Here is an 11,544-nt window from a genome sequence, read left to right on the forward strand (position 1 = left end):
TTTCATGGCAAACAGTGATTGCACGCACACACACACTAGAAGCTAAATCAATCACTTAATCTGATTCAAAACCAACATTGCAAAGTATCGACAGTGGAGTGATTTAGCTATTCTCTAAAGTGTATCCCATAATTATCCTACCAAATTTCATCGCTGGATTCGAAATTCAAAAATAAGAAAAATATTCTAACAAACGTAGGTCTGAAAATGTTTCCTATGGAAGATGCAGAAAGAGTGACCACAAAAATCGCCCGTTTTTTCACAATTTGTAAAGAACTAAAGAAAATAGATAAAAATATGTTTTTGGTCTCAAATTACTCGTAAAAAATTAAGATGAGCATAGCTTTTAGTTTTTTGAAAATTTTCAAAAATCACCCCTATTTAGCGGTTGAAAAGACGCCCAAAATGAAGAATTGAATATAACCAATAAATATAAAAACTATTGGCATGTGAATTTTTCTATCAAATGATTCTTGATACAAAGAAAGATTTATTCTCATGACTGAAATAAGCATGTTGAATTAGAAAATCCACCCTTAAGAGCGCTCAGGGGGTGGAATCATCCCCAAAAATAGAGGATATCAGAAATAATAGTAAAACTTAAAAAAAAATATATGTATTAAGATAATTTACATGCTAATAGTTTTTATATCAACAAATATGTTCATATGCAACTTTTCTCTAAAATCTACCGTTTTCGAGATATTAACGATTTTTTGTTTGAAAAAAACGTGATTTTAACCATTTTCTTCTCTAAGGATTACGTCAGTAAACACGAACTTACAACAAGGAATTTTAATTACTCTTCTAGTTTTCTTTTAATAATCCGTATTAACTCCAAGTACAAAACCTATCTAAAACACCTATTTTCTACTTTTAATGTCATACCACATAATATTCTAATTCAAATTTCATATTATTAAAATTACCTACTACGGTACTGTCAGGTAGAAACTAAATATTTTATTTCAATAATAAAAATTATTTTAATCCAGCCCCGACAATTCCACTTAATCTGAGAGAGTTAGCACGATTTCGTCTCGCTTGGTTCTCGACCGCCACATCAAAGGCGCTGACACGGACTCTTCCAGCTGTATTAAGCTGTGACGTTGAGATTAGTTATTTCTTTAATTAGATAACATGGATTAAAATTTGTAATCGTATTTTACCAATTCATGTATCACTCTTTATTAATAGGTGCTGAAGTAAATACTGTCAAACGGGGTAAAGTGAATCATAAATGAAGTGAATCAGCACATTTTGTTGTTTCGGGTCACGCTGATCGTAACCGACATATTTTGGAGGCGTTAAAACTTTGCCTTGTTTTGTTAAATTAGTATGGTTTGCAAGACTGAAAGGTGAGATTAAGCGTTTTCCAGCATAGTGAGTATTTCGTAATAAATTATTGAACAGTTGGGGGAAAAATTTTGGGGTTATGATATATAACATTTGTGGATATTCAATATGTACCTAAGCATGATTTATTTAAGGTTAGGTTGTTACTGAGATATATCACGATTTGTTAAAAAACTGCATTTTGAGGGGTAAAGAGGATCACTAGTTTAATTTGTTAATAATGACAATTAGATCCATATTTTTGGCAAATAGGTAGGCAAATAGGCAGGTAGATCACCATGGTAGCGTTAAGTTATTTGACTTTATTTGTTGACACTTGTCCAGCTTCATGAAACGACTCCATGTATAAATTCATGAAGAAATTTGCAATGTAAAACAGGTATAACTTTTAAATTTTGTGTGAAACTAAAAAAGTTTGTCATAAATCAATTGCGATAGTTTTTATCTCCACTCCATTGGTTCTAACCTGTTTACAAATCAAATTGTAAATTCTCTACCTATCTTGTCGAGAATAAAATAAATGAATTTCTAAGGTTTCATTTATGAATAAATATGATAAATGCGATTGTACGAATAAGTACAAGTTTCAGAAATATTGAACAAAAACTTTCGAGGGACTGTAGATCGTTTAAGAAGCAATTTCGGGCATTTTAAGAGAATATTTTCTCTTATATACAATTTAGTCAATTTAGTAGTAAAGTTTAGCAGGCTAATTATAGGGCACTCAGTATTGGTTGTGTAAATAATAAATGTGCCCCTATATAGACTATTTTTATTATTTTATGTATTTAATATAAATGTTTTATGGAATGTTAGTTAAATAAGTAAAAAAATACAGTAAAGTTAGGCATATATAACATACTAACAGACACCTATAAGTGATCAACGAAACACAAGATAGATTCATATATACACAACACCTAGAGACTCAATAAATCAACAAAATAACATTAACTACCATAGATTACCAAGTACCATTTATTCGAAACATAAAGGAACTGAATTAAATGGAAGAATGGGATTATTTTTCTCTTCCATTAAGGCAGTAGCCATAGCATTGCTGGCTTTTTCATATTCCTTTAGAGCTTCCAATACTTTACCCAGATTATACCTAAAGCAGTACAAAAAACAATGTTGTTTTATTATAAATCTTATATGAGTAGTTATGTAAACACAAAAAATTACCATTTGACTGACAAACATATTATAAATTTACACTTACCAAGTAATGTGATTTTTCGGTTCGATCTTGGCTGCTTCCCTTAACGTAGTTTCCGCTAAACCCTGAAGCCCTAGATAGTGATAAACCAAACCCAATTGTTGTAAAGACTTGACATGTTGGGGATTTATAGCCACTGCGTTTTGAAAGCACAGTTTTGCTTCTGGCCATTCTTCTTTATGCATGTGATACAATCCTTTCTGCAAGGGAAGCCACTAATAATATTAGGTCATCGGTGCAGGATGTTGTAATATTCCATTGAGAAAATTCCTCTGGTCAAAAAATAAGACTTAATTTTTGAGATACATGATAACAATATTCACATTTTTTTATTATTCTCACTTAGTCTTTAGTTTTTTAAAATAATTCTATCACATTCAGTAGTTTCAACACTTTCTTTTAATATCTTCATTTTATCCCTGAATTTTTTGATTTGTTTCTTATTTAAGGAGGTTCGATACCGAAAAAAAAATGGTAAGAAAGTTTTCAAAGCAATTGAAATCTGTTAATAAATATGCAAACTGCCTCGTGTAAAAAAATCAAATCGATTGCTAACGTAGTTTCTTTGAAAAATGATATTAAAAATTATGCTCTTATACAGAGGCTCTTATGGGAGTTGGAAAAAAAATTTAATCAAACGTAAATATTCCTCTTAAAAATGGTTATGATCGGGAACATATAATTGTAATTAAAGAATTAAATATTACTTAACATTTTAAAAATTTAAAACAATAAAGATATGCACTTACAATGTAATTATTGAGATAATAAATAAATAGATAACATTTCGACAAATTTGAACAAACATCTGATCCAATGAAAGGAAATATGGCAATGCTGTACACTGTATTTAACGCTTCGACTGACGCGCTATATTTGAATAGCTCGATTATAGACTATAAAATTATTCCAGTCGAAAATTTATGTAGTAATAATTAATATTAAATAAATTTTTCGTGATCTAATCAATATAATAGCAATTTAAAACAAAAATTGCAAAACGAACAGTATAGCTGTTCTGTCATAATCTTCAATTTGACAAGGCAATGTTTCACTATCATACACCACGCTTCTTGATAGTTATTACATGGATTCTCGGTTTGCACATTTTACTTTTTTCTCATCAATCCACATTCTTTTTCATACACATTTTATATTGCTTTTCAGTTATTTCTTTTTCTTTGTACTTTGGATGTTCATTCATGTTTACGGTATATGCGCTAAGCACAACTTTTACTGTCACGCCATACCAATGTGCAATGTTGCCAGATTTCACCCATAGTTTTACAAACTCTTAATGAATAAATAGACACTTTTATTCATATGAAAAGTTAATTTTCGTGCATTAAACACGAAAAATATATGCGAGCTAATATGTGTTGCATAAATTTCATTGGCATGTATTATATTTAGTTCGCTCAAATTAGTTTATGTAAAGTTGGTACTACAACGAAACTCCAGTGTATAAGCATAAGCTTCCCTCCCGCACCGACTGCCCCACAAGAGATCTATCGAACCTCCTTAATCAAAATTTGACTTACTTTTTTATGTAGTACTTATTTTGGCTAACTTTAACTGTAATAAGATGGTTTCAGGTTTGGTAAACTAACTGACAAATGAATAGGACTATTAGTACCAAATAATCTACTTCAAAACGTGTAAAACAAATAACTAAGAAAAATAATTACTTTATCACCCTGTATCTCAAAAAATAAAACAAATATCCATATAAACTTTATATCCTATCTTTTATCAGAGAATCACCTGCATCAGATGTAAAATAAGAAGGGACGTCAACCATATATGAATATTAAAAATATATTAATATAATAAAACCGCTACGTAATTGGATGACTATAGCAAAGTATCTTAAGTCTCTGCATGCACCCCTTAAGATAGTGTCTGCTGATTTAATTTGACAAATGCCTATTTATTCGGTATTACTGTGGTTTTTATAGTGCTCTTATTACAGTGGTTTATTGTTTACCTCAGTTTTAGAAGTGTACCAAATGGCCTATGCCTATAGCTTTATGAGTAGACATGTGCTAAATACCGCTACCTTTATCATGGTGGTTCAACAAAGGACTGAAAAAAGAAACTTGTTACGAAATGGTGAGAGATGAAGGTCGCAGACGTACACATCATAATGCGGTACCCGAGGAACAAACTTTTAATTTTTGTGAAAGGATATTTCGAAGTACAAGGCAAATAATTCAACATGTGCCTGGATTGTCCCAATCAAAAAAGTGGTGCATATTACACAAAGTTCACGTGTATCCCTATCATCTACAGCTTGCCCAAGCATTAGTACCGGCGAATTATCAGTTACAGGTTAGGTTTTGTTGATGGTTGTTCAAAATTCCCAATTCATACCTTAAATATTAGTTACAGGTGAAACTGAATTTATATAAAATTGGATAACGTTCAGAACAAACGCGTCAGGAAAAAAATCTGCATGCGATTCAACAAGATCACTTCCAAAACTTTTGGATTCTTTATCCTTGCTCCTAAACTATTACTTTATCTTCCTCTGCAGTTAAAATGATACTTGATCTGTTATTTTAAGTGGTATAAGGCACACTTTGGCACTTGCTACAGAAAAAAAATATACTTTTGCCAAAAAATTATAATTTTGCTAGTGTCTATGCTTCTACTTCTCCAATATTAAAAGGTAGTCCATTATACTATTACGTACCACAAAATAAGATGAATTTATATTATTGTTTAATGGTAAGTAATATATTGCCTCTTTTTGGGGCACCTCTTCGTAGACCTGATGGTGTAGGTATCTCCTGCTACCCCCTAACCATGGATGGCCTAACTTCTCCTAAAACTGTTGGCAATGTTGACAATTACACGGACCATCTTGTTCTATATATTTAATGCAGAAATCACTAACAGTTATGCCACCCCAACAGTGTGCCAATAGGTATTTATTGATTTTCTTAATTTTTAACTTAGCGGTATACAGGGTGTTAGAAGATTGTCTGCCTTAATTTTAACACATAATAGAATACATTAAAATAAACAAGATTAATTACGGAATATTGATATAACTATACTATAAAATACAATGTTTATCACTTTTTTTAATTTCTTTATGCTTAAATTCTAAAAAATAATTAGCCTAATAAATTTAAAATTCGATAAAATTCGTATCGAGCAATGTGACAATGATGCGACGTGTAACACGAGATACTAAGCTGATCAGCAATACACAATTCAGTTGGTGTTGGTATCTGGAATTGGACTGTGTTGGAGTGTTTTTTGCGTACCACTATTTCTTTTTCTTGAGGTGTTTTCCAGCGAGTGCGCGAAAATTGGATTCGAAGGTGTCCTGCGTGTGTCAAAAATGGTTGTGGACATTTTGAGCATTTGTTGTAGTTTGTTTTGTACTTGTGTGTTTAAAAATTACTGAATTTTGCTTTTTAGTAAGTCCCTAAATTATTTTGAATACGTATAATTATTTGGACGCCGTGAAACTTTGGGCACTTTAAATACATATTTTTCAAATACGTAATTTGATTAAAAGTCAAGTTCTTATTATAAGAGATTCATAATTACTAAAATTCGATCCAAAATTTAAGCACAACACTATCTTCATACTACAAAATCGATACATTTTATTTTATTTATTTAAAAACTGGAAAACAATTGTCTTGAAATATACTAAATGTTTCACAATAATAGTTGTTTAAATTTTTTCTGCAGGACAAGTCTGCCGCGTGCACACGTGGTGTGCATCAGCTGTGTAGCGCTGTTGCCACATTGTGATGAAACTCCCCAATATTAATACTCGCTGTATTTTGAAAACTGTTAATCTTACGCCTCTATAATATACAAGTTTTTTGTTCATTTATGATTACTCTCATGCTGAAGTTATGGCAGCCATACTTCTTACACTCTGTATACGTAAAATAAAATTCAAATTAAAAAAAATAATTATTTAAATGAACTATTTCCACCAGAAACATTAAGAAATACATATTTTTAAAAAATGAATATTTAAATTTTCTTGTTGAATGAAGGAAACTACCCTATTAGGTGACACTAAAAAAATGAATTTTCTGAACAAAATCCAAATGAATAGAAATTCTGGAATATTAAATTCTACACTACTTTGTCAACTGAAACTTTTCTGTATATTTAGTTTTCGTAGTGATAATGGATCCGATTTCTACAATGAACATATTAATTTAAGAAAAAACACCATAATATGCAAAACACACGAATTGAAAGCATTATAAGTATGTACAGTGTGATCCAGAATTAATGGTTGGTCTTTGTTTATGGCATGATGATATAAGTGTTCCATCTTGATAAGTTTATCCTCATAAGGGTTGTGACATCATCAATTTATTTTTCCAAATTTCACAAATATTTTTTACATCATATGAAAGTTTCAATTTTACTCAACAACTCTCATTAAAAAAAGTTTTGTGACATCTCTTCTCGTTCAAAAGACATAAAATGATATGTATCAAGAAAAACACTGGTTCAATCAAGTATGTTACTGATTTTATCAGTATTGCCATGGAAAACAAGATACTTTAATGTTTATGTTCACTACTGAGATAAATGCTACCCTTGGGGCAGTAATTTACCGAGATGGAATTTAAGTGAAATATTTATAACATAATGCCAGATAAAGATTTCTGCTTGCAGTTTCCTATTTGCTCATTCCGTTTTCAGTTCTGAGCCTGTTCCTATCAAAACTTTTAAAGACATTTACATTATTTATTTTACTAGATAACATACCATGTGCATGATGTGGTGACTTAATGGGTAAATTTGTGTCGCTTCTTGAATGCACATTTGCACATCGGCTGGCTGATCTAGTGCTAAGTACAGTTCGGCAAGTAACAGCCAAATTTCAACTTGCAACATCCAGGCCCTTTGAGGACCAGGACGCGGACTAAAGCTACTCATAGAACTGGCCACTTCGCTCAAAGCTTGTTCCACCCTAGAAGCTGCCGTATTGTGCAACTGTAAGGAACCTAAAAATAAAATTGAATTGTACGAGTTGTGAACCTTCTTTGCAAAATACTAACTTGAGTCTTTATCTGACATTTCTGATGTGTAAAGCTGGAAGACGGATCTCGTGTCACTTTTTCTATCACATTCTGGCATATCAGAAATTGTCTGCCCTTCATACAAACTTTTCCATAGTTCTAGCATTTGTTTAGCTGTAACCAATGCTTTCTGAATAGAAAAAGAAAATGTCAGAACAAAAATTTAAACAGTATTTTTTTGTGTATGAAACATGCTGCCAGTGTGTATTCAAATTTGAAGTTGTTTTATTAATTTACTGCAATAAAATATCCATCGTACCAAATTCACTTACAAGATAAGATAACTTACAACGTGAACATCTAAAAGGTTTATGGCAATTTAAAAACAAAAAATTGAGAAAAAATGTTAGGGTGCAAATAATATACTGAATTAAATAAGAGAAAAATGCAAAATGGTTTTAGATTATATTAGATCAATATTAGATTATAGTAGGATTAGATAACACAGCCACACAAAAAAAAAGTTGTCTGTACTTTTCATGCGACATATGTTATTTGTAGTATTTTTGCCTCCTGATCACGAATCTGGTATCAGCATTGAGCTATCACAATCATCATAGGAACTTCCTAACCTCAAAAAACAGGTCCAAAATAGCAAAAATTCAGGGAATAGTGCTAGGAAAAAAATATATATATTTTTTTTCTATATTCAAATGTTCATTTATATGGTTAAGACACCACCGAACATGAATCCGCGGTCAGAACTGATGATTCTTTTTTTAACCTCAAAAAAACGGGTCAATTAAGGTCAGAATTCACGAATTTTCAAAAAATAAGATTCGCACCAAATTTGGTATACGGGGGTTTCCTGGGTCGCTGATCACGGATACAAGGTCAATTTTGCAAAATTCAAAATGGCGGATCCAAGATGGCCGACCAGATTTTCAAAAAATAATCCATTTTTCGGGGTCGCTGATCACGGATCTTTTTTTTGTGTGGCTGTGTAATTCACTACCCTCCTCACAAGGAATATATTAACACTTTATTTTTGTGATCTCAGAAAATTATATTGTATCGACTCAAAAGAATTTCATATTCATTAAGAGGGTTAAAATTNTTTCACTAGATAACATACCATGTGCATGATGTGGTGACTTAATGGGTAAATTTGTGTCGCTTCTTGAATGCACATTTGCACATCGGCTGGCTGATCTAGTGCTAAGTACAGTTCGGCAAGTAACAGCCAAATTTCAACTTGCAACATCCAGGCCCTTTGAGGACCAGGACGCGGACTAAAGCTACTCATAGAACTGGCCACTTCGCTCAAAGCTTGTTCCACCCTAGAAGCTGCCGTATTGTGCAACTGTAAGGAACCTAAAAATAAAATTGAATTGTACGAGTTGTGAGCCTTTTTTCCAATAAATTGAAAATTTTTGTGGAATTTGCAAAATACTAACTTGAGTCTTTATCTGACATTTCTGATGTGTAAAGCTGGAAGACAGATCTCGTGTCACTTTTTCTATCACATTCTGGCATATCAGAAATTGTCTGCCCTTCATACAAACTTTTCCATAGTTCCAGCATCTGTTTAGCTGTAACCAATGCTTTCTGAATAGAAAAAGAAAATGTCAGAACAAAAATTTAAACAGTATTTTTTGTGTATGAAACATATTGCAAGTGTGTATTCAACTTTGAAGTTGTTTTGTGGCATTCAGATAGTTTTTAGGCAATTGTAAAATTAAAAAAAAAACAAGCGACAATTTTGTCACTGAACCAGTAGCAGCTTGTGAAAATTAAAGGTTATATTTTGAAAATGAAAATTTAAGTGTTAATGATATAATAGGTTAAGGTAGGTTTATTTATTAATTTACTGCAAAAAAATGTAGACCAGGCGGGATCTGTTTTGGTGTAGATGTTTTACATAGTATCGCTAATTTTTGCTTTAATGGCTCCAAAATGATACAACAAAACATAATTTCACTATGCGCGCACTTCAAAACATGTGCTAAACTTATTATAAAACAAATAGTGAAAAAATTGGAAAACATTCCATTTTTTTTCTCTTTTTTTCAACACAGTTCAAAAACTATTCATTTTAGAGAAAAATTGAAGAGGAAAAAAAGACTCGTAATTAACTTATACACATGATTATAACTATTTTCAAATAAACAAAATACAACATAATTATTGCAAATACATACAGCAAAAACAAAAAAAGTGAAAAAAATTACAATATTTTTGCGACTTTTTTAAAAGTACTTAGTTATATTACAGGTAGGATCTTCATACTTGGCCAAAAAAATGTTTTTGATATAATAAAACATCACACCAATTTTCGTTAAAATTGGTACGATAGTTTTTGAGTAATATTTTTGTAATCCAGATTTTTGAAAAAAAATTGAAATTATTGCAAATTTAACTGAGCCTAAATTAAGACTTCTAGATACTTGAAAATTTTATCACATAAAAAAGCCCACTCAAACTTTAAAATGCGTCCAAAAAAATTGAAATCCGTTAATTAAGAGAGCCGTGGTAATTGTTTAAAAATATGGGTAATTTTTGCGCTTATAAACAAATAGAATAACTTTATAAATTCATTATAATTATTTTTTTTTTAATTATGCTTTTAAACTACTCGGAAAGACGCTTCTTTAAAAAAAAACGTGGTTCGTTAATTGGTTCCATAGTTATAGTCGATCAAAGTTGTCCGGCATTTGTGGCGTAACTACGAGGTCTGGAGGGCTGCTTTTTAAACAAATACCTTTGTCATTCCGAGTACTTTCCGGGAGTGAACTTTCGCCCTTGTGCAACCCATATACAATGTCAATTAAAACTTAAAACTATTGGATCCATGAAATTCACGAAAAATGTATGGGAGGGAGTGGTGGGGGGGTCGAGAGCTCGGCTACTCTGGCCGACTCGAAATTGAAATCGCTCGTTCAAAATAGCGGCGCGCTTAAACATTTTGATTATCTTGGCTTCTAGTGGTCCCATTTTCAAATGCGAATTATTGTTAATTATCGACCTATTAACGTATTGATAATTATTACTTTTTAATTTATATAGAATTTCTTAACTTTATAAAACTTTTTATAAGTATATAAAATAAAATGAAATCATTAACTGCTTAACTTATTGTTTAATTTTTTAAAAAATATATAAACACTTAAAATTAATTTATATTCAATAAAAATGTAATAAGTTTAGCACATGTTTTGAAGCGCGCGCATAGTAAAATTATGTTTTGTTATATCATTTTGGAGCCATTAAAGCAAAAATTAGCGATAATATATAAAACATCTACACCAAAATAGATCCCGCCTGGTCTACAAATATTGTTTCAAAGTACTTAAATATTGTAATGGTTATAAGCACGTAAAACTTTGTGGATAAATGGTGAAAAATATGTAGAACCAAAAAGGCCACTACACATTTGCACTTCAGTGGACAAATGAGGTAAGCAAAATCGTAACATAAACTATGTAAATAAATTAATTAGTAACTTACCTTATTTCAATACTACAAGACTAAAATAGAAACAATACTGCAGACGACTGAAAAAGTAAGAAACACTACACTACCACAAAATATTAAAAACAACGATGAAGTAACAGTTGGGCCAGGCCAGAACAGCTGTTTAACATTGAATGATTATGGTTTTGGCAACAGCGCGTTTAAAGGCAGAGGGCGCCACTGACAAATGACATATGAAGTTGAGAGACAGAGAGAGACACACAGAGAGAGAGACACTGACAGAGAGACAGACAGAGAGGGACACAGACAGATATAGAGACACAGAGAGAGACACAGACACACAGAGAGAGACACAGACACAGAGAGAGACACACATAGAGAGACACACACATAGAGAGACACACATAGAGAGAGACAGAGAGATATAGAGAGAGAGACATACAGAGACACACAGAGAGAGAGAGAGAGAGAGAGAGAGAGAGA

The 11,544-nt window shown here is 31.6% G+C and overlaps 1 protein-coding gene across 1 annotated transcript in view; it reads right to left on the reverse strand.

Annotated features, from left to right (window-relative positions):
- Positions 1-1,611: 1,611 nt before the first annotated feature.
- Positions 1,612-11,544, reverse strand: part of LOC108906672 (tetratricopeptide repeat protein 7B) — a 19,835-nt gene continuing 9,902 nt past the window's right edge. Inside the window, exons 10-13 of the mRNA XM_018709994.1 lie at positions 7,627-7,777; positions 7,334-7,572; positions 2,579-2,775; positions 1,612-2,467 (exon numbers count right to left, since the gene is read on the reverse strand). Coding sequence (XP_018565510.1) covers positions 2,335-2,467; positions 2,579-2,775; positions 7,334-7,572; positions 7,627-7,777 — 720 coding nt within the window. The 3' untranslated portion in view covers positions 1,612-2,334. The remainder of the gene's footprint in view (positions 2,468-2,578; positions 2,776-7,333; positions 7,573-7,626; positions 7,778-11,544) is intronic.

Source organism: Anoplophora glabripennis, unplaced genomic scaffold (assembly GCF_000390285.2).
Source record: "Anoplophora glabripennis isolate ALB-LARVAE unplaced genomic scaffold, Agla_2.0 scaffold185, whole genome shotgun sequence".
Classification (NCBI taxonomy): Eukaryota; Metazoa; Arthropoda; class Insecta; order Coleoptera; family Cerambycidae; genus Anoplophora; species Anoplophora glabripennis.